This window comes from Hyposmocoma kahamanoa, unplaced genomic scaffold, assembly GCF_003589595.1.
Source record: "Hyposmocoma kahamanoa isolate Upper Pololo Valley unplaced genomic scaffold, ASM358959v1 78, whole genome shotgun sequence".
NCBI lineage: Eukaryota > Metazoa > Arthropoda > Insecta > Lepidoptera > Cosmopterigidae > Hyposmocoma > Hyposmocoma kahamanoa.
The window spans coordinates 1,933,810-1,957,663 of record NW_020653945.1 but is presented as its reverse complement, the minus strand read 5'-3'; the positions used below and the strand labels follow the sequence as shown (position 1 = coordinate 1,957,663).

The 23,854-nt window shown below is 36.6% G+C and overlaps 1 protein-coding gene across 1 annotated transcript in view; it reads left to right on the top strand.

Moving 5' to 3' along the window:
• LOC113233032 overlaps positions 1-23,854 on the top strand; it is a 56,646-nt gene that overhangs the window by 12,231 nt on the left and 20,561 nt on the right. Inside the window, exons 2-3 of the mRNA XM_026467977.1 lie at positions 1,727-1,880; positions 7,815-7,903. Coding sequence (XP_026323762.1) covers positions 1,743-1,880; positions 7,815-7,903 — 227 coding nt within the window. The 5' untranslated portion in view covers positions 1,727-1,742. The remainder of the gene's footprint in view (positions 1-1,726; positions 1,881-7,814; positions 7,904-23,854) is intronic.

The window sequence follows — 23,854 nt, the reverse complement described above, 5'->3', positions numbered from 1 at the left end:
CTGTGGGTAAATTTTATGGCAAAATCCAGCCTGATCTACCCTCTAAACCTTGGCTTTAGGGAATCGATTCCGAAAAATATTACCTCCGCAATCGGTTTCGCTTAGCTTTCATATGTTCTCCTGTGTTCTTGGCTAAGATAGTGACCGAGTGCGAGTGTGATGTAGCAGAAGGTTCCCTCGAGCACCTGTTTTTTGACTGTAATCGTATCGTCACTCCTCTGTATGATATCCTCCCACCTAAAATCCGCCGTCCGGTTAATATCAATTTCCTCCTAACGTTAGTCCATTCTCCCTTTGTGAATGTGCTGTGTAAATTTATTTAAAAAAAAAAAAACAATTTGTTTATGTACCTAATAGTCTGTGTAGGTTCTCTGTCGTTGTAGATTTGTAGACACTCACTCTCAGTGAATTCTGTCGAAATTCGCTGGTCTATTTTTGAGTAAACTCCTCAACTTGATCGATTACTTCGACGGTGCCATAAAATTTAAAAAAAGAAGAATGATTTTTGGTTTTAAATTAAATGCACAGTTAATTACAGGTAAACACCGCATGCAAAAAAAGGCAAAGGAACTTTAAACATTTAACTTAACTATATTATTAGAGACAATAACCAATAACTACCTACGTTTATACAACAAAATGCTATTTTATTTTATTTTAATATTTTTCAAAAACAAAGTCAGACGATCTGCATGTATGTCCAAAAAGTTGCAAATTCTGTATGCTGTAAGAAGTGGGCAAAGTGGTTGGATAGAGTATTTAGGAGTATCTATGAGGCACTCTAAATCTTATTTGGCTTAGTAGAATCGGATTTTACGAATTTTCTAGAGTTTCTTCATTTTCAATTCGAATGGCGAAAATTTATCATAATAAATGTTGATTAGAATAGAATATAATAAATTTCATGTTATCGATGTCATAGTCATTTAAAATATAATAGACGTTAACATAAACAATTATAGTTTATATAAAACAAAGTAGCATCACAATTTAACACAATAGACTCGAAATACTAAACAAATTCCTGTAATTAGTAGAATTTATTATACCTGTAATGAATTCTACTGATATGAAGTCACCACACTTATTAATACGCAATGGGCGGTCAGGAAAAGCTATACCTAAGATCTATGCAATAAAAAGAAGTTGCGCGGTTCATTTTCGCTTGGACCTCTGACGCGAAACGCAGAACGTCTTTTAAAATAAATAAAATAAAATAAAAATACATTTATTTCTCCACAAAACATAAGAAACAGAATGCTTAAAAAATGAATAGAAAAAAACAACTGAGTGACGTGGACAAAAAGGTTAAAACGACTCGAGAGAGAATTTCAGTCTTCACTTGTTTTACGCTCTTAAAAAGTCATGTTTGACGTTTATTGCGTTAAAAAACTACAGAACAGTGACCTTATTATGTAGTTCAATTAATCCCATTTGAAGAAACCATCTCAGCTCTAAGGGTGGCAAACTAGGGGATGAATCGGGTTTCCCGCTCTTTTCGGTAACCGATTTCAAAAAACTTGGCAAATATGTAATTCCACGAGCGTTTGAGGTCGGTTTTTTATAAAAAGGTTATAATTATCTTTAGTTATATTTGGCCAAATGACAGTCTCTTTGACGCACGTAATTATTCAGCAAAACATGAAAGAAATATTTCTCAGATTAGGCAATGGCCGTCTTTTGTCGCGTTCATTTTCTTTTCACTAAAGATCTCTTTTCCTTGCAGAACCAGTGGATCCAACATGATGCATATGTGGATGTGGTTCGGCTACGACCTGGGGGAGTTCATGTTCTCCGGGTTGCAAATCAGTTCGCGATGGGCGTTCGCACTAACATGGATTGTGCTGTTTTTCTCAGCGCTGCTCTTCGAAGCTTCTAAGGTTGGTTTTTATTTTATAAAACCAAGTGACGGCACAAATATATCGTGCGTCTGATGGTAAGCGACACGCATATTCATAACAGTTGAAGTGCCACTCTGACCTTCAAATCGCAAAGATCTTAGGGGCACTGCCACTGCGCACGTCACCCTGACACATAAGTTAACAAATCCCATGTGCCTGTAATTTCACTAGCACCCTTACCCTTCTAAACCGGAACGCAGTAATGCTCACATTACTGTTTGGCGGCAGAAATGGGTAAGGTGGCAGTACTTCCCCGGACTCTTTCACAAGGAGTTCTACTGCGACTAGATAATGTCGACGCTTGAAAGGTAAAATGGGATAAGCGACACTTTTGTTCAAATTAAGTTACATATACCGTTGGAATCAGTTAATGTTTTTGATGTATTTATTCAAGCGTCGATGTAATGTTACCTTCCAATCTTAGAATAATAACGCATAGAAACCTAGCCCGCACGCGCTAAGGGAGGCAAATTGAAGCGCTCTCAAAGGGCCTACACGAGCGGGCGGGCCGTCAGTGCTCAAGGTCAACTTGCACCGCGAACAGATCAAGAATTTTAGCTAAAAATGACGAAATGTGCGGTAAATGAGTGTAAAAATACGTCAGACAACATAAAAAGGATACTAACATCACATTCCACAAGGAAGTAACGCGTTTCAACTTGTATTTTTATATAAATATTCACTAAAACCGAAAATTAACCTACTACTAAAACTGGCCTACATGAATTTGATTTTTGCCTCACTTGTGACAGTTCGTTTGATATGAAACTATCATTCTATGCGTTATTATTCTAAGTTTCCAATATCTAAACTCAATTTAAGTAAACTCTATTGCTCATTCATAAGGCAGATTCCCCTAAATAAGATGAGTAAGAAATTTCAGAGGGTGCTCTTTGTAAATAAACATTAAATTTATCATTATAAATTATTTATCATTTAAAATATGATAGATTAAAAGGACTACGATAAACAGATCACTACCATGGATTTTTGTCATTCAAGTACGCGGAAGCTGTATAATAAATAACATTTATTATAGTCTAAAGTTTTTGTTTCACTGTAGTTTTAAACCTCGCTTAGGCAAATTTTGAATATCAATCGGAATCTTATTATAGAAGCGTATATGTACAATTGTGCCTGTTAAGTGTAGAGGGCTGGTTACTTATTGTTTTTGTAATTTAAATTAAAACAAAATTCTTGACAAATTAAACGCGGTATATTTAACACAGGCAAGAGACGAAAGGTACAGATTAGAGGTGGGTGATAAATAACGTCACGATGAAAAAATCACGGTGATCCCCCGTCAAACAGTATCACCGTGACTCGTTCCGAAGGAACGACGTTCCAAAGTCACATAGGTGTTCCTCCGTTCCAATAGCTATCCCCGTCACTCACATCACGACATACGTATTTGATAAAATGCGCGATCTCCGTTCAGTGGTGACTGAGCGCGCCACTCGTTGTAGTTCTCTTCAAATCGGGCTATTTCGGCGATGGGAGTGAAGGAAATAGGATGACTTTCTTTGCTCATTCACAAGGGTTGTAGGTGCTTATACTACTAGAAAGGGCGGATGAAAAAAATATGCAGCAGTTATTATAAACCTATTTATGAACAAAGTAAAATATTTTTGTAAATTTGTTTTATTATAGGAAGAGTTGATATTTTACATTTATGTATAATCTACTTTGTGTGTTCTACTAGAAATATAATTACATTACTCTTTATTGCTATTTTTTACAATCCAAAGTTTCGCATTAAATAAGTAACAAATAAAATTACATTAAATACAAAATCAACTTTTTGAATGAAATTGAAACTTACTACAAAGGGAGTAAAAACTTAAATCATTCTATAAAATACGGCTATAAGTATTAGAAAGAAGCCGCTGGCTAAAACCGTATATCGTGATGTAAGTTATAGGCGTGACAAAATCACGATGATTTATCACTGTGATTCTTTTGGAATCGGAACGACAGTCACGGCGATAGAAATTTAACGCTATTCCCCATGTCTAGTACAGAGACAATTTTGACAGCAGTGAAATTTATACAATGACTTAGATTTACATATATTCAGCCTAATTTAAAGTTGTTGAAAATTGTATTTATTCCAATATATTGATATCAAGAACCGGCTAAAAATAATATAAAGTATTCAACAGCGCCGTTAATGAATTTGTAACAATGTTTGCAGTTTATTTTTATTCCTCATATTAATGTTAGTTTTATCACTATTTTTCATTAAAAAAATACTATTCCTCTTAACATTAATTAAATGTACTGTACTTTAAATTTCTTTCTCAAGACACTATTGTCCTGACCGCACGTTTTTGCCGGACACAGTTCCTTATTAATATCGGCGACATTACCCAAAGCAATATGCTGCATGTCCCTAAACTGTGAAACTAGATGCTATAACCAATCTAGCGGTTTGTACGTCTCAAAATTTTCGAATTTTTTTAATCGCTCACACTGCAGTGTTGAGCCATAAGACCTTGATGTCCAATTTCATGTTCAAAGTTGTGATGTAAATAAATTTCGTTGTCGGCAAAATTGTAATTTAAGTGTCATGTAAGCGAAAATATAGTAATGACGTCACGGAATAGACAACCAGCCGCCATTCGCCATATTGAGAACAAAATCTCCTTACATAAGATACACCATACCTATCGACCGGGAATGGTTCTATCGACCGGGAATGGTTAATGCCATTCCCGGTCGATAGGTTGATAGGTTGCCGGTCGGAAAAAAATTTCATCATCATCATCATATTCAATCAACATTAGCCCACCGCTGGACTTAGGCTTCTTCTTTATTGCTCCAATTTTCTCGGTCCTGCGCCATCCGCATCTAGCGCGATCCCGCAAACCTAATGATATCGTCAGACTATAGTGAGAAATTAAGGCCATGACTAAAACACTTGAAGAAAAGGGACTGAAGGTTGGTCTTAGATTTAGTCGAGAAAAGACGGAGTATTTCCACAAGTGCAAGTACAAACACACGAGGACACGTAGAAAAGATCTGATCGTGAATGAAACTATCTACAGAGGACTGGATAAATTTAAGTATCTTGAATGCACAGTGGCCAATACCAACCAGAGGCATTGACAACCAAATAAAAAATCCAAAACGCACTGAGCTATTTAGCATCCCTTAACCAAATCTTGGTGTCCAAGCTAATTATTAGGAGAACTAAGATTCGGGTCTATAAGACAGTTATTAGACCAATCCTGCTAAATGGGTGCGAAACCTGGACGCTAACGTTGAAGGAGGAGAACAAGGTCTTAGTGGCGGAGAGGAAAATCATCAGGAAGATTCTGGGACCAACTAGGGAAGAAGATGGAGCCTGGCGGTTAAGGAAAAATCTGGAGATCGAGAATCTAGTAAGCGAGGCTAACATCATGGGAGAGACCAAGTTAGCCCGACTTGGCCACGTCGAGGGGACGAAGATCATGCAGTCAAGAGAGCATATCTGGGGCTGTCGAGTGGCAGAAGGCCGGTTGGACGTCCTAATTGTCGCTGGATCGACCAAGTCCACAATGACCTGTGTGAGCTTCAAATCCGATTGAAAACAAGCGGCACAGAAGAAAGAAGAATGGCGCTTCATAGTGTCGGACGCCAAGATTCACTTTGGGTCGCGTGTGATCGTCTACTGGCTTTTTCGCTCTTCATGAGCACAATATGTGATGCTTTAGTCCATCGTCCATATTATCTAGCCCCGCACAATGTCCCGCTCATCAGCGCCGGGTCTAGCTCATGTAGTGCCCGGGTGCCTCGCAGCCCCGCCCTGTCGTGCCTCTTAAGTCTCTGCACCCATGTGCGCTGTACATCCATAGGTAAAGCTGGCACTGCTGCCCATCTCCACCTTAACCTTGTAATGGAATTACCACGTCATCGATCTTCGTATTTCGAAAATCATTCTACAATAAAAAAATCATTTTAGAAAGCAACGTCTTTTTCGCCCTTATTGCGCTTTTTCTGACCGGCTCAAGCCGATGCTTATATTATAAAGGAATTATAATGAATTCTAGTAATTATTGGAATTTCTTTAGTATTTTAACTCAATTGTGTATTCAATTGTGATGCTATTTTGGTTTTATACAAACTGCCATTGTTTAATAGTTAACAATGTTATAACTTAGCATTGTATTTTAAATGGTAATACTTACCACCGATTATGCCGGATGCCAGGTGACTTGTCTATTCCGTTACATCATGATTATGTCGTCACTTATCTTATAACACTAATGGATGTAATTTGCGTATTGCCAACTTTTTATTTTGATAATATACAGGTAAGGTACAATACAAGCTTAAATACTAGAAAGTGAAACTAGGATTTTTAAATTATATCAATAAAATTGGGTCCCCGCGGCAATGTGCCCAAGACACTGGCAGCATTCCCTTGTAGCTGCCGGCCCTTGGGTTTCCCAGACAGTCTATTATTTTTTTGGATAAAATTATGTACAGATGAATAGCACTGGGACCCACGGGCAAATAATATATGCTATTTATAATTTGACGAAAATCAAATTCGTGAAAAATTGAAAATGACTACGGTGATAAAACCGAAAAAACCCAATACAAAAGATCTATAACAAAGCCCTTCCTAAGATTCTGCTTTAAACGACACGAAAGAGAGGGTGTGTATAGGCAGTCTATCCACTGTTTACTGAAGATAGATAACACTTGTCTCAGTTTTAGGGATATGTTTAAAAAATTGATAATTACTAACGAGCGAAGATAGCTATCTATCTTCAACCACAGATCGAATATAGTGAACGGCCGTTAGAGGAATTCGTACGATATGTACCTCAGTTTTTAGAGCGTTTACCCTGGTTTGGCACAGACGCAGGTTCGTGTCCTGCCAGATCGAGGGCTTTTTTTGTGTTCGATTATTTGTATTAATAAATAATGAGTTTAGTCAATATTTATGTAATTTGTTTACCTATATGAAATATAGATTATTTGAGTTTGATCCCACAAAGAAATTTAGCGCATCGTGATCTTAGCGGTTTGCACTGTATGCTCAAGATGAAGAGGTTCCGGGTCCGTTTCCCGAGAAGACCAAGTTGGGAATCAAACTTTTCTAAATTGGTTCTGGTCTGGGAATTCGGCGTAGTATTCTTATATCTATGCGTGGTACAAACTCACGAGAGAAATAAATGTGGGCCATACAAATATTTCTCCCGGCCCGGAAATCGAACCTGGGACATCTGCGTGGTAGTCCGGCATGATAACCGTTCCGCCACGGGGGCAGTTTTCTCTCTGGAGCACTTCCCAGAATATCCAGACCAGAACCAATTTAGAAAAATTCATTGTTCAACCAAGAGGTGGAGACCGGGAGTCCTAAGATACAGGATTTTCCTAGTTTAGGCGCCTGCCTCTCTCAATGCTTTTTCTACGCTCTGTTCCCTTGCATTTAAAAAATTATTGTGGGATAAAATAAACAAATACAAAAAAATATTATTTCCCAAATTGGTCCTACTGGGAATCGAACCCTCCTCATCCAGGTCCACCGAGGTCATCACACTTATTTACACTCTTAATACGGGTAATTCCATAGTTTGAGACCAGGTAGTTGGTGTAGTTATCTGGTACATTTATACAATTTGAAACTGATTGCAGATATTTTAGCGTAGTATATTATACATTATATTTTGGTTTTTTTGCTTTTTGTCAGTTTTGTCTTATTTTATGTAGATTTTTTTTGTTTTATTGTATTTTTTATTATGTTTATTAAATTCTTTTTATTTTGTTTTGCTTGTCTGTGTTATATTTTTTTTATATATGTGTTGTGGCGTTGCAATAAATGTATATTCTATTCTATTGTAATTTATCCTGCTTTACAGAGAGTTGTTTTTACGTTGCAAAGTCTTGGATATAATTGTTATACTGCATTTTTATTGGCAGGTATACCTGGCGAAGGTCCAGCGGGATGCACACAAGAAACTATACCCGTACCGGTCTGACGAGAGGAGGAACCTGCTTTGTTCCGATCGGTAAGACTCTTTATGTAATACATGAAATGTACCTGAGCTATTTTAAGGTCTATGCAGAGGTCGAGCGTATTATATAAAATATAGAGAAGGAAAACTGATTTGATAATCATTATTTATATAAAGCTTTTAAATAAACGTGCTTGTAATAGTACGTTATTGCAGAGATCGGGAAGTAAGGGATTGCTGGACGAGTATGAGTTACAAGGACGAGCTACAGCAAGGCCTTCTATTAATGCGAGTCAAGCAATCCCTTATTCCGGCGAGGCATGTATAGAATTTTTCTCAAACTATGTGAGGAAATAAGAAAAGACTAAAAGAGGACAGAAAAAGTAATAAAAATATTAATTAATATTAAAAGTTATTTGACGTATTAGGACAATTGCTAAAACAATATATTATTGTTTAAACACATTAATAATAGTTCGCTGAACTTCTGGTGATGTGTTTGAATGTGTATCTATTACTGTATTTTCGTTATTGCTCTTCTCGTTAGCCTTCATTTTCGCGGCCAAATACAAAAAAAGAGACGAAGAAACAAAATACTTTTATAAGTTACCGCCATTTTAATTTTTATTTTTTTTAAGTAAGCGGTACAGATAGGTATTTTTAATTCTCACCATTATGAACACTGGGCAGTTGGCTGTATGAGTTTTTCTTTCGCCTGTTTACATAGTTCATTATTAGTAGGTAGATTTAAAAGTTTAGAGAATAGGACAGTAATGGATTTTCATAGTTATTTTGCAGGCTTTGGCCGGGAAGAAACCGCATGGTTCATAAATAACAAACTTTCCGTTTTCGTTTTTTGAAAGTAATGCAAACATTTCCGAGCATGTTTGAGAAAAAGGACTTTTCACTTAAACGCATTTTACTTTTAAGGTTACTAAATTGTTTCGAAAAACGTTTAAGCCCATTATTATTAATACAAACATCGAACAGATAGAAAAATGTCTTCGACCCGGTGGGACTTAAACCTGTGGCTCTGTTGGTAAGAGCAATGCTACGGTGCAGCATGGCCGTGGGTTCAAGGCCCACCGGGTCGATGCAATTTTTCGATGTGTTCGATCTTTGTGTTAATAATCATAAAAATCTAGTAGACTTATTTTACAGAAAAATCTCAATAATCCATAGACTTTATGTTAAGAAAAGCTGGCAACATTATGTTGACGGCGAAAAACGAGAGTAGGCCACTAAAATTTTGAGATAAGTAGGTTGATTTGTTAAACACAAGTTTTTTATATTTCCCAATAATACTCAATCTTTATTGCATTCCTAAAAGTGGACATACTGTATTGTCTTCTTGTAAAAAAAAAAATATTTCTTGTATAGTTTTTAGGGGTTCTATTTTGTTGTTGAAATGTTTATTAATTTGATTCAATAAGTACTTGGTACTTGGTGCAACGGGCTGGTATCCGCAACTCGACGACAAAGCGTCTATTTTGCGCCTATTCAATAAGTAATTGAAATGTGTATTTTGCTGTGTCCTACCGGGTCCCAAACCTCTAATTTTAGCGTTTCCATCTGCTACATTGTACTCTTTTGGGAAAACAATAAATATTGTGTATTGAGTATATTGATATCATAGTTATTCACATTGACGAATTAATTTGTTTGAGTACCATAGATGGCGGGACTTGACTGTTAGGCACAATGTAAAGAATTAAATTATTACGTATTGAACTGAGCAACGCTTACAATTTAAAATTATAAGCGTGCTTGTGTGCTTATATTAAAAAGCAAACTTTTTAAAGTGTTTTTCGTTTACACGCCCACCTCTAGTTCTATACCTGTGTCGTTTATCAATAATGGATGTTATTTACAATGTTGACGGTAAAAAGTTATAGGTATACATAGTTGTGTTCAAAATTTAATGTTCTATCTCGATGATCCCAAAGGGTCTAATGTCGACCCATTGGGTTTCTCTCCAACTTGTAGGTTGGAGAATATAACGTTAAAGGGGCCACGAGAGTGTTTTACCGGCCTAGTTATTACCTAGTACGGACTCGAGTCTCTTTGCTTAAGGTAGTCAATTTTCAGGCCAATTTATCTGATAAACAGAATTATAAATCCCATAGATGGCGCTACGACTAAAAAGACGTTGAAAAAACCAAGTACAAAAGATACGACGCAAACACATAGAAAAATTCGTGAGGTCCGCTGGTTCGTTCCGCGGCTTAGTTGGTATAGCGTCTGACACGGTTTCTGAGTGTTTTATCTTTGTATTAATAATTATAACAAACTAGTGGAATAATTTCACAAAAAAATAATTGAAATCAATTTGATTAAAATTTAAAATTATAAAATTTAGAATTTACAAGGTAAATTATTATTCCAGATTATCAAGATTGGCACAAATTAAATATATTTCAAACAAACTAAGGGTCGTATTCTAGAACTCTACTCAATGCTCAAGTCAGGATTGGAGTATGGTTTAAAGCACTCAAAATCATACTCAAGTCCCTGCCATTAGGGTCGTGTTTCCAGTGCTTGTGTTTCCAGTGCAATCCTAACTTGAGCATTGAGTACAGTTCTAGAATACGACCCTCAGATAGTTCACACACTCTTGTTCACACTTTAGTCGCAGTATAACTCCTTGTGAAAGAGTTCGTCCAGGGAAGTACTGCCACCTTACCTATTTCTGCCGCCAAGCAGTAATATAAGTATAACTGCGGTCCGGCTTAGAAGGATAAAGGTGCTGGTGAAACTACAGGCACGTGGGACTTGTCTATTTATGTATGTCTCAGGGTGACAGGCGCTGAGTGGCACTGCCACTGTTATGGACAGGCATGTTGCTTACCATCAGGCGCTTGTTCATTCCGTCACTTGATACTATTAAAAAAAAGTGGAGCTATGTAACTTCTGTAACTTACAAAACAAATAAAACTCAAAATTTTAAATGATTCTTTGTTGGTAAGTCAATGATTCTATAGATACTGAAAAGTATCAAAGTATGTCTGTTATTCCATCGTGGACAAAACAAGATAACACCGAAACGCCTCTTTTATAATTATCATTGACCATAATTATAACGTTTTTGTAATAAAAAAAACCGCTCTCAAAAGTATGTGGAATTACATACATATATTTGCCAAGTTTTGTGGAAATCGGTTACCGGGAAGTGCGCGAAACCATATTCATTCGTTACTCTGCCACCCTTAGGAGTGGAATATGTTTTTTTATGGGACCAGTACTGAGGTACTCTCTTTCCAACAATCATCAAATTCGGTGCACAAATGGCGGCTGGAGTTATCGCGTAACATACATACTAAAAAAATACAGTCGAAATGGGAACCTCCTCCTTTTTTTGACGTCGGTTAAAAATACAATTACTTTTTTAAGGGTCCAGTATATTATTACTCCTATTGTTTACGTTCAAGTGGAAACACGCCAGACAATATTGGACCAACTATAAATATCATCGACTCTATGTATTGTGTATTACTTGCTTGGTGTTTAGGTAAATTTCGATTAATTCAGGTGTCTTACCACTGTTTAACTTATTACTTAACTGGCTTGCCTAAAAAATGATTAGTTTAGTTGTAAATTTCGACAGGAAATATCTAACATTTCAACATTTGCTGCCTATCATTTACATCGGCTTACCTTTTTCAAATGTCTACCCTCCGCCACTGCTGTTTTGAGACCGTTAGTTCTGGGTATGGATATATAGACACTAGGAATGCCGCAGACGTCTGCATCTGCATCCGTAACTGCGGATCAACCGCATATTTGTAACTATCTGCTTCGTCCAGATCGAATGAATCGATCTAGAGTTTTTGCGGACACCGATGTTTTGCAGGTTACGATAAGATCGTCGGAAGCAGGGCCTAGTTAAGGCGCGTGCTGAATACTAGTGCTAATTAGCCTATCAGGGATCGAGAATACGGCAGTGTTTAGTGCAGGGTGCAGGCAACGGCCTGTTTGTTTTTAAAACAAAAAATATTAAGTTTACATTGACTTCACATTCAAGATTGCCCAGATCTAGTCGCATAAAGGACGGCACACGGTATGATCCACATTTACTTATACGGGATATTTTTTTCATATTCCGCATCTGCAAGATGTAAATATCGCATCCGCAATTCCGCATCCACATCTGCAGATGTCATCACATCTTCGGCATCCCTGATATACAGTCACAAGTAGTTGCATTTAATATTTTTGGCTGACATCTATCATCTTCGTTGCTCTGCTTCTGCAAACATCCTTGAAGATGGTAGATAGTTTAGAAGCATAAGATAATTTGAAATTAAGATTTTTATTAACATAGTTTGAAATTACTAATATACTCCGGTAATAGAACAGTCGTACGTGGCGTACAGCTTTCTGTAATTATGCGGAACGGCTTCCAGTGTGGCGTCCCCGCCACAAAAAGTCTATATATTATTATTACATAAATTCATATTCGTTTGACGCTGTATTGATTAAAAATGGGGGTTCGAATTATTGAACGATGAAAAGCGCTTGATGATCAGCGACAGCTGTTCACTGATACAGTCAGCCCACGGGAATCTTGCACATTGATACATTGTTCGTAGTGTTATTGAACACAAATAACACAATGTTTACTTGACTACTTTCTACGCAACAATTGAGCGGCGGCTATTGTTCGAGTTTGTTTTTAAAACGACCACGGTGGTCCGTCAACACTGATTAATATTTACGATTTTTTATGTACGAGAACGTTCTACGACATTTATAAATAATAAATATTTTATTCAATAGCAAAATGTCGGTGCAGTTTAAATACATACGGAAAAATATATTTTTTGTCCTAACAGTGTAAGGGCGATGACTCAGGCTCAATTTACATTGCTGCGGAATGGAATGGAAGTAAACTTTTGTAACCATAGCATAATGAACTTTATGTCAATTGTGTAAAGTATAAACAATACAAAAGTAAGTAGCAGTGGAGCTCCTTATGAAAGAGCTCATCCAGGGAAGTCCTGCCACCTTACGTATTTCGGCCGCCAAGTACTTATTACTGCGCGAGCATTACTGCGTTCCGGTTTTAAAGGGTAAGGGTGCTGATGAAATTACTATCATATGGGACTTGTCAACTTATGTCTCGGGGGATTATGTCCCAAGCAGTAATGCTCACATTATTGCTTAAAAGTAGCTTAGTAATAATGTGCCAAACAACCACTAATTTGAGACCAGGCAGTTGGTGTGTTTGTCTGACATTATTATTATTTATTTTATAAAAATGTTGACCTTCATTCCGGTACATAGCATAGCTTTTTGCGATAAATATACTCATGTAAATGCCCCCGTGGACGAACGGTTACCATGCCGGACTGCCACGCAGAGGTCCCGGGTTCAATTCCCGTGCAGTGAGAAATATTTGTATGGCCTACATATATTTCTCTAATTTATTGTTGTAATTGTATCGTGTAATTTGTGGTTGTCTTTGTGTGTGTGCACGTTGTGCGCGTTATATAGGCAGCACCTAGGTAGGTACTGTACAGATAATTTTACCACTAGTAGATTGTCATAAGTTTAATTTGCCGACAGTGATTCTTGAGTTTGAAAGATGTTTTACATAAAACACCGCATCACGCGAAAGCACGTGGAAAAAATCGTAATCACGTATTTTATTACTAATTCGCTAAGCCTCATTGAGTTCATAGCAAACTACAATACCGCATTAGCGTCGGATAGTACGCTAAGTTGATAGCGGTTGCTTTTATAATTTTCCTCGGTAACGGCACGTCACTATAGAGCATGAAACTTATTTTTTTTATTATAATTTTTTCTGAAGGACACTATAGTTGGCCGCTGATGGCCTTGACTGCGCCACCGGAAGAAAAGGGCGAGCTGAAGGCTCGTGACCCGTAAAATAAACTACAAACTAAACTTAAAACTAAGTCGCGGGCCTGAGGGCGCCCAATAGGGCACGGGCCTCGGCTCAGGGCGCTACTGAAGTCTTCCGCCAGAAGGGCGTGACTTGGGAGAGAATCTACCACAGTACGTGCTGAAGTGAGGATCAATGTGAAACTCAGAGAGCGAGTGCGGGACGTGCGCACGCGCCCACACTCGCTGTGTCCATATAAATACACGGAATTAGGGTCGTTTTCTCATGCTCTTACTGGTAGGACCAAAAGGATAAACATGTCCTCGTGCTCGTGCGTTATTGTATAATAATGGCAGTGAAATTTGGCAATGCAGCCAGTAAAAATAAACTAATTGTCTTGATATCCGTCGTCACAATGTCACAAATTCACTTACGGGGGCAATATGTATGCTTCTATCTACGTATATAAAAAGATTCCGGTTGATTTTCAAACTTTTCTATTTACGAGGTTTAAAACTATTGTAAAAGAAAAACTGTATACTACATTTAATTTTACAACTTCTGCGTAGGTACTTGGATGACAGAAATCCTTGGTAGTGATCCGTTTAACTCTTTCAGGTTGTTTCTGTACGTACATTTAAATTACTATATTAATTTTCCTTGAGGGAATCTGCCTTACGAAAGAGTACAAAGTGGCGATTTCTAGTGTAATTTTCTTCTTACCTATGAAATAAAGATATTTTTGTTTTTTTAGTTCAGTGTGTTTATTAGATACGACGTTACGATAAAGACATATTAAGAACCCGCATCCGCTCTCTGTGTGCTTCAACTAAATAAGGAAAACTAAAGCCTCTCTACGATTGTCATATTAAATGTATGGGAGCGTTTAATGTTAAAATTTTGGATATTTCTAGTTTTATTTTTTAAAAGTTATTGATGTCGATTTACTAACCATGTAACGTATTTTCGATGTCAGTTTAAAGCTTTTTGATATCTCTTATATTTATGGAATAATCGCTTGGGCACACTAAGGGTCAACACGTTCTCTGCCAGGCGGTGTAGTTGAAAAACATGACGCATCGCGACGCTTCAACTCTACGCCAGTGTGAGTTGAGTCTTAACGATTACACCCTGTACAGTTGACATAGCGTCAAGCACGGTTTGCTAGGAGACGGTTTCTAATCCGGATCGAAGAATTTTTTTTTCTAAGTATTCGATCTGTGTATTAATAATTACCTATAACAAATCTAGTGGAGTAATTTCACATAGAGTAATTGAGTATCGGGATGGTGCAACATTCTGACATACAATAAACTTAATTTATCAAATATACTTCTTTATTTCATGGTAACAAGTAACGGGACGAACAAGCCGTGCATCTGGTGGAGAACAGCCACAGTCCAGTGCCACTCAAAGTATTAAATCGCTAAGATCTTAGGGGCACTCCCTCTGCGCCCGTCTCACCTTGAGACATAAGTTGACAAGTCCCATGTGCCTTTAATTTCACCAGCTCCCTTACCATTCAAAACCAGAAAGCAGTAATACTGACATTATGGCTTGGCGGCAGAAATAGGTAAGGTGGCAGCACTTCCCTGGACGAACTCTTACACAAGGACCTCTACTGCTACTAGATATCTTCGTAAATAGAAAATTTAAACAGGAATATTATAGAAGCGTATACATTACTCCTTAAGCGCCCGGTTAGGTACATGACGCGAAAGTTTTCGCGCGGCGACAGCCCAGTTACCGCACTTTCACGTACATTAATGGCAAATCTGAATTCTATTTACTAGGCAACAACATTTCAATTCCTCTGAGTAATGCAATACAACGCCCCTCAGTCGCCGCGTAGACCAAAGACAAACCAGTCTCGCCCGCACGCCCGGGATGCTCATTTAAGTTAAAACGTAAAAGCTAAATAATCTCAGTACAGAGTACTAAAAAAACCGACCTCAAAAGTACGTGGAATTACGTCTATTTGCTAAGTTTCATTGAAATATCCCCTAGTTCGCCACTATACAGGACTTGATACTGGAGATAATAAAAATAGGTTCTTACTACGACACTACTCAAAGTATATCGAGGGAAAAACGCCTTGAATTGGAGAAATAGCAAAATCAACTAAATAACTACTAAAAGTAATTGCTCCTAAATTAAAGTTAGGCGCTATTTATAAAAATGAATCTTCATGCGTGAACAGCCACCCTTAGAGGTGGATGAATTCCTTCAAAATGAAATGGGACACTATGGAAGTACCCCCTTTCCAACAAAAAAATAATCATGAAAATCGGTTCACAAATACCGGAGTTATCGCGTAACATACATACAAAAAAAAAAGAAAAAAAAAGAACATACAGTCGAATTGAAAACCTCCTCCTTTTTTGAAGTCGGTTAATAAATAGAACGTACTTTGCCATGATGGTCGCTACGCGGTGGCAACGCGGTCTCCGCGCGGCGACCGGGCTTGAGCACGATGAAATTCGAATAAATGTGTCCTAATAGATTTGTGACTTTCTCAAGAATAGCCAGTTCATTTTCTATTTTTTATATTACGTATTTTACTATTTTTCCTGAAAAAAAAAAAACTATTTACATAAATTAATACATACTTGTTATCACTGTTTACTTTGTAAGCAGTCACTATTTGATCAAGTGCGTAGTAAACTATAACTTATTCTCTTTCTATATTCACATCTATGTACATTCGTAATTGCAACCATATGAAGAAACATGATGATCAAACAGAAAAAGAAGACAAAACAACGTTCAAAAGGTTGCACCTCCATGCAAACTGCCTCCAAACATCGGCCAAAGTAATAGAGACTGCGATATCAAAATGACTCATTGCATTTTTGAAAAGTTTAAAGTTCTCCATGACAGCCAATATGGTTTCCGTAAAAATAGAACCACGGTCCTAGCCGTAAGTACGTTCAGAAAATATTAAACATAATTAACAACAAAGAATATGCGGTGGGTTTGTTACTCGATATGAGTAAGGCATACGATGGAGTAAATTATAAGATATTACTCGACAAGCTCTATTATCTTGGTGTAAGAGGCCTAGCTTTTAAATGGGTTCAATCATACCTTCAAACCGACCGATCCCAATGCGTTGAATTTGAAAACACTAACTTTCATACAGGCGAAATCAGGCATGTCAGATCAAATGTCGTCTCTATCACTGGTTCTATTCCTCAGGAAAGCGTGCTGGGCTGCATTCTGTTTCTTGTGTACGTAAATGACCATCCTCACTCAATTCCTTTCCATAGTATACTGTTTGCGGATGATGTCTCTGTTGTTTTGCCTTGCACAAATTCACTACAGAAGGACTTAGATGCGATATTGGATTCACTCACAGAATGGCTCGATCAAAATGACCTACAACTAAATTTAGAAAAAATAAAAATAATTCAATTTAAACCCCGCCAAAAAATTGCTTTGGATATTAACTATATACATATATAAATCAAACAAATTAGAAATGGTAGATTCGGCAACTGTGTTGGGTATTGAAATAGATACACACATAAATTGGAAACCCTATATTCAAAAGTTATCTAGCCGTTTATCTTCACTTATACATGCTGTTATTCAACTGAAACGTGTTACTGACCTAGAAACGGCCCTCAGCTTGTTATGCGTTTGCCCACTCGCGACTAGCCTATGGGATTATACTGTGGGGAAACAGCCGTATTGTCAAGAAATTTTTGTTCTACAAAAAAAAAAAAAATAACCAACATAAAACAACCGTACCCGTGAACAGTATTTTACAAAACTTAACATACTGACTCTGACGTGTCTATACATTTTTAAAGCCAGTAAGTTCGTTAAAAAACACGCAGATTTATAATCTCCGACAAAATTAATAAGACATAATAATCGTTACCATAACAAGCTTCCTCCCTCTAGCCTAAAATTATTTTCATGCGCACCACACCCTATGTTAATAAAAGTATATAACCACATCCCAAATTACATATATCAAAAATTTGGATAAAGATACGGTCTTTCTAAACAAAAAAACCTATTATAATATGTCTGAATTTTTTGGCGATAAATGTATTTGAAATTGATTTCATGTCTATATGAAATTTAGGTAATGATTGAAAATACAATTCAGTAAAAATTATTATTAGAAATAAGTGTACGAATAATATATATTATAATAATAAAATAAATGTACGAATAATATATATTATAATATATGTTAAAATAATTGTATCATTAGGTTTAATTTTAAATTTTGCTACGCCCTAACAGGGTATCACATGTATGTATCTAAGTTTATTAAAATGTGGATTGCAATAAACGAAATTAAATTAAATGTCATAGTAATAAAAATGTTTAATGATTATAAAAAATAATAATTTAATTATTTTTAAGATAAAAATATTATGTAATAATTATGTTTATTAATAAGATCTATAATATAATTAATTATCTAAACTAATTAACTACGTTTAAGCAATGTATTTAAATTACATTGTAACTTTGCTACACCCTTACAGGGTAATTTCACATGTATAAGCTTATCATCCCCTGAAATGCAAATAAATAAGTAAATAAAATAAGATGGAATTCCACAAATTTTTGAGGTCGGTTTTTTATTAAAGGTGCAAACTGCCTCCGTGGCCGAACGGTTATCAAGCTGGACAGCCACGCAGAGATCACAGGTTCGGTTCCCGGGCCGAGAGAAATATTTGTATGGCCTACATTTATTTCTCTCGTGAGTTTGGATATAATTTGTGGTTGTCTATGTGTGTGTCCATGGCACCCGCATTACAGGGTTTCCCTACTGCGTGCCTATGTGTCTGTCCATAGCACCCGCGACACGGGCTTCCCTAGTGCGGGGCTATTTTGAGTGTGTGCGTATGCGTATTTGAGTTAACAGTAAACTTCTATTGGGGCTTTTTTTTTAATTTTTATATCCTTTATCAAAAATGAAGTTTATAAAACGGAATATTATTGTAATAAAATATCCAGTTTTATTGATTAATTTCGACAAATATTTAATTTCGTCTCTACGTTACTTGAAGTGATTAATCATTCGTTAATAAAAATTTGAAATGTTCACTAATTTCGTTGTTCAATAATTTATCCGTGGACTTTGTTATTATGAACGTAGTCTATTAGATTTTAATTATTATTGCGTACTATGTATAGTATAGTAATTTAAAAATACATGACGAATGCATTTCTCGTTTGCATGTTTTAGTTTTTAACGACTGTTTTAAAATATTTAACTGCCTCAGTGGCCGAACGACTGCCACGCAGAGGACCCAGGTTTGATTCCCGGGCCGGGAGAAATATTTGTATGGCCTATATTTATTTCTCTCGAGAATTTGGGTGTACATTGTGGTTGTCTATGTGTGTGTCCATGGCACCCGCGACAGTGGGTTTCCCTAGTGGCCCTTTGTTGAGTGTGTGCGTTATTATTATTATTATTATTATTATAATTATAAATTCACGTCGTGTTTTAAATTTCGTAACGATATAAGAACGAAACACGAGTTTAATTAAGTTAAAGTTTGAAAATTGAATTTAAAACAGGACGTAAATATTTTAAAACGGTCGCGAAAAACGAAAACAGGCTCCTTTGAAAAAGTTATCGAAATGTCGGTTGCGAATTTTCTTAAAAACATCAACGATATAATTATAAAATTAATTATTTTACACACTTAATATATTATTATTATTTTTTATACAACATGAAAATAGCATCCAAATATATAATAATTATGTACTTTAGTGTCATTTAAAGTAACATTGTGGAAAGAAAATTAAATGTGGATTGCACCATTTTGCGCTCATAGCCTCAATTATATACTAATAGTCAAAGTCAAAGATTATTAATTCCATAGGTAAAATAAATTTACACTTGAAATCGTCACATTTAAGCTACTGCTCGTTCACTACGCTGACCTCCCTGAGAAGAACGAGCAAGAAATTCTAGGGATTGCTCTTTTCAAATAAACTTAAATGCTATGGAGTACACTTTGAATCAAATTTGTGTGGATTCTGGAGCCGTGTCGTCTTTCCATACATCTTTATCTAACACGTAGAATAAACTAAATATATATAATAACGTAACGTAATATATAACGTAATAAACTAAATATATATAATTTCGACGCACTGGAGCTCCGGAGTGGCAGTGCTCCTAAGATATTTACGATGTAAAGCTTTGAGAGTCACTGCACTGTTATGGATAGGCGTGCGTGTTGCATACCACCATACCCGGCCCAACCGCGACCTAAGTCGCGTATTTTTTCTTTTTCTAAGGTAATAATATGCATTTTAAGACTTTCGTGGCTATTCACTAAGAAATTATAACTAATAACATTTTTCTTACCACCACGATATGAGTTCTTTTTATTTTCCCGATATTTCGGACGGTTACATGCTTCATAATCACGGGTTGACTCAACTCGTGATAAGGTACATTGATTTACAATTATATGGACGTCGGGTCCGCGCTAAAAAGTGTCCGAGCTTATAGGGCGTTAAAATCGTATACAGAGCGTCATTCACGCTTTAGTCTTCGTTTGTTCGACTGACAGCGAAGCAAGCAAAATTAGACAGTACTGCGATGACATTACAATTTAAATTCAACGTTTTGGCTTTTTCATATTCCTTTACATGTCACTACGTTTAAATAGGTTGACTTGGGACATTTTTTTCGTGGTTTTTGTATTAGACCCGTCGTCCATTTATTTGTAAGTCAATGATAAGGTATAATAATAAAGTAATATTGTACCATATAATCACATTGTCTCAGACTAGGGAATTCTGAATGCTATGAGTGCCACAGCAACGCAATTTACTCCAGTGCACTCAGACCATAACCAATTTAGAAAGTTGAATTCCCAAATTGATCCTACTGGGAAGCGAACCCGGGATCTGTTGAAACAAAGTAAGTTTTCAGGCACTTTACAGGTCCCATGGTCAGCCCCATATCTTTCTACATTAGTTTTGATTGTAGTGAACCTCCCCACTGACCCTGAGGGTATACGAGAAGGGCACCATAACCTGTGCGCGCACAGGAACCTTACAAGTTCAGGTTCTGACCCCAGATCAGCCAGTGTGCAGGGTTGTCACTGACCTTTGTCACTTGACTTCATCCGTTTCTTCGAGAGGCTCCTACACTCCCTATTTTCCAGATAGGTACCGCAGCCGTAGGCACGCTCACTTCCCGTTGCACATTGCACACCTAGCGGTTTGCTATCGGTAAGCCGTCGACTCTGAGTCCACTACCAAATCCTCGTTGGTGGCGGAGCTGTAAGTCACGCTCACTTCCAGACGCAACGAAAACGACGTCTCTCCAGTTTCCAATAACCTAAGCGGCTGGAGGGACCGTAGGATATCTAGCTAGGTCCCATGGTCAGTCTCTTTTTTAATAATACCACGTGACGAAACGAACAAATCGTGCGCGTGATGTTAAGCTACACGCCTGTCCATAACAGTTGCAGTGCCACTCAGAGCTTTAAATCGCAAAGATCTGAGGGGCACTGCCACTGCGCCCTTCACCCTAAGACATAAGTTGACAAGTCCCATGTGCTTGTAATTTTACCAGCACCCTTGCCCTTCAAAATGAGCTCTACTGCTAATTAAATACGGTCAGTTATAAACAGAATTTGTAGGACGGAAGTTAAGAATGTACAGGCCTACCGCTTAACTGAGACAGTTCCTGAGGAAGCTGCGCGGTGCGGGAGTAATGGTTATGTCGCGCTGCACACGAGCTAATTTCAACAATATTATTCTGACGAAATTCAATATAACAAGTTGATTAAAAAAAGTGCCAAATGGTTTGTCTATTAATTTCAATTATCAATGAAGTAGTTTTTTTTTTATTGTCGTTTCCCATAACAACAATTGACTAATTTGGTAGGTATTTTTTTCAAGGAGTAGGCCTTGTAGTAGCTTGTTCATTTTCAGTTAATGTTTAGGCAACCGCGGGCTTTTATGGTAATGTTTACTGATACACGGCAGGTATATTTGTGTCCGTGAAATGAGCGTCGTTATCGCAAGTTCAATGGATTCAACGAATCCATTGAACTTACGATAACGACGCTCATAAATACTAATTGCTGCTTTTTTTGTCTTTAACCACGTTTTTCGTTCGTTATCCGGACATGTACTGCATAAATACGAATTTATTTACAATCTAATTATAAGTAGTGTTGCTTATTTGTACTTCCCGTGTTATTATGAATTTATCTTTATAATTTTGCCGGGAGAGAGCGCAGTGTAGTGAGAGAGCTTTGGGGTATGGAAGATAATATAGTTAGATAGAAAAGAACCATACACGTTCATTTTGTACATTGCAAGACTTTCGTGGTTATTCACTCAATTATTATTACTAATTACAGGCTTCTTACTACGGTATACCACGGTTACATGCTCGCGTGGTCACGGGTTGACTGGCCAAGGGTAGAAGCGTTAACATTGTCAAAAGTGAAATTTCAATCAATGTGCTGCCATTTTGTAGTCAACACCTGAACGACACACGGCGAATTCGACATACTTGGTTCTCCGAAAAAGAAAATACCATATTGCAACGGTATAAGGTCTACCTTTTTTATTTATAACAAAAAATATTACAATAAAATTAAAATTTATTAAAATTATAGAAAATAACACCTAACGATGATATAAAACGCCACCATAGATAATACTATAATTTTTGCACGCCAAATTAGCAAAATTTTTCTACGATTTTCGAGGTTTTGCGCAAGATAATTCACGCGATCATAACGTATAAACGGCGGACTGAGCTTCAGTATCTACACCTTCGCATACTGTTGGCACAAGTACCACGCAAACTAAGTACTTCTATTGTATTTATTGTTCTATGGAGACGTGTGTGAAGTAATCTTTGAGTGTAAAACATCATTACTCATTATTCGCTTGATAAGGCAACTAACAATCGACTTGTGGTAAATAGACATTGGCGTTTTGACCTGCTACATCCGTTCTGAGCGGCTGGAGAACAGACAATTCATGATATGAACAAATGCGTTCGTTGTTTAAATTGTTTTATTTATTTACCAACACTTATGAACTATCGGTCGACTGTCCTGAGCTTCTCAGTAACATTGGTTTACGTGTTCCAGTGGCTTCTTTTCGACAACCCAGCATACTTCATGTTCCTTTGACGAAAGTAAATTACAGACGAAATTCATACTTCATTAGGGCGAGTGAATACTATAACAAAATAGCAAAACAGCACGATATTGACTTATTTTGTACCACACCTCACCAACTTAAACGACTTCTTAGTAATAAGTTTTTTAATTCTTCTTGTTAGAGTGTAATTCTTTTCTTTTTCTTTGGACGAATTTCTCTTTTTAATCATATTGTTTTCTAAATTTTTTCCTCATTAATTGTGCACAGACCAAACATGAAGCTTATTTATTATCTGTGGAAGCTTGTAATTGGCCGTCTGTATTTTTTTTTTTTTGTATGTACTTGTACCTAGCTGTTAGTTTCCCTACAAATGTAAAATAAAATAAAATAAATAAAAATCATTACAGGTTATTACTTAATGCGATAGTAAAGCAATATTATTATCATTTATACTTATTTTTATATAAATTATGAATGAAATGAAATTGAATATTCTTTATTCGCATAAAATTACAATTGAAATACAATATAGTAGCTTAAGTATAATAGTTGTAGTAAGTTAATGTGCAACGGGCAGCCTTATTGCTATGTAGCAATTTTTCCAGGCAATCTTATGTTGTTATAGATCAATACTCAATACTTTATTAACGGAAATCCATACGGTTACTCCAGAGCAAAATCTTACTAAGAGACCATTTTTTTTTAAATTATTTTTTTAACAATTCGATTCTACAATTTATCAGAGATTTCGTAACTTAGTAAGACACACCTAGTCTGGTTCGTGACCACCCAAAAATCTTTTAAGTCACTTTAACCAATTCAAAACATAGTAAGTATTTGACACTTGCTAGGTTTTAAAGTAGTTATTCCTCCTAACTTTAGTCCACTCTCCCTTTGTGTATGTCCTGTGTAAATTTATTAAAAATAACAATTTATTTCTGTAATAGTCTGTGCACGTCTCTATTGTTGTAGATTCTCTTCTCAGTGAATTCTGTCGAAATTCACCGGTCAAATTTTGGGTAAAAAATGCGCGT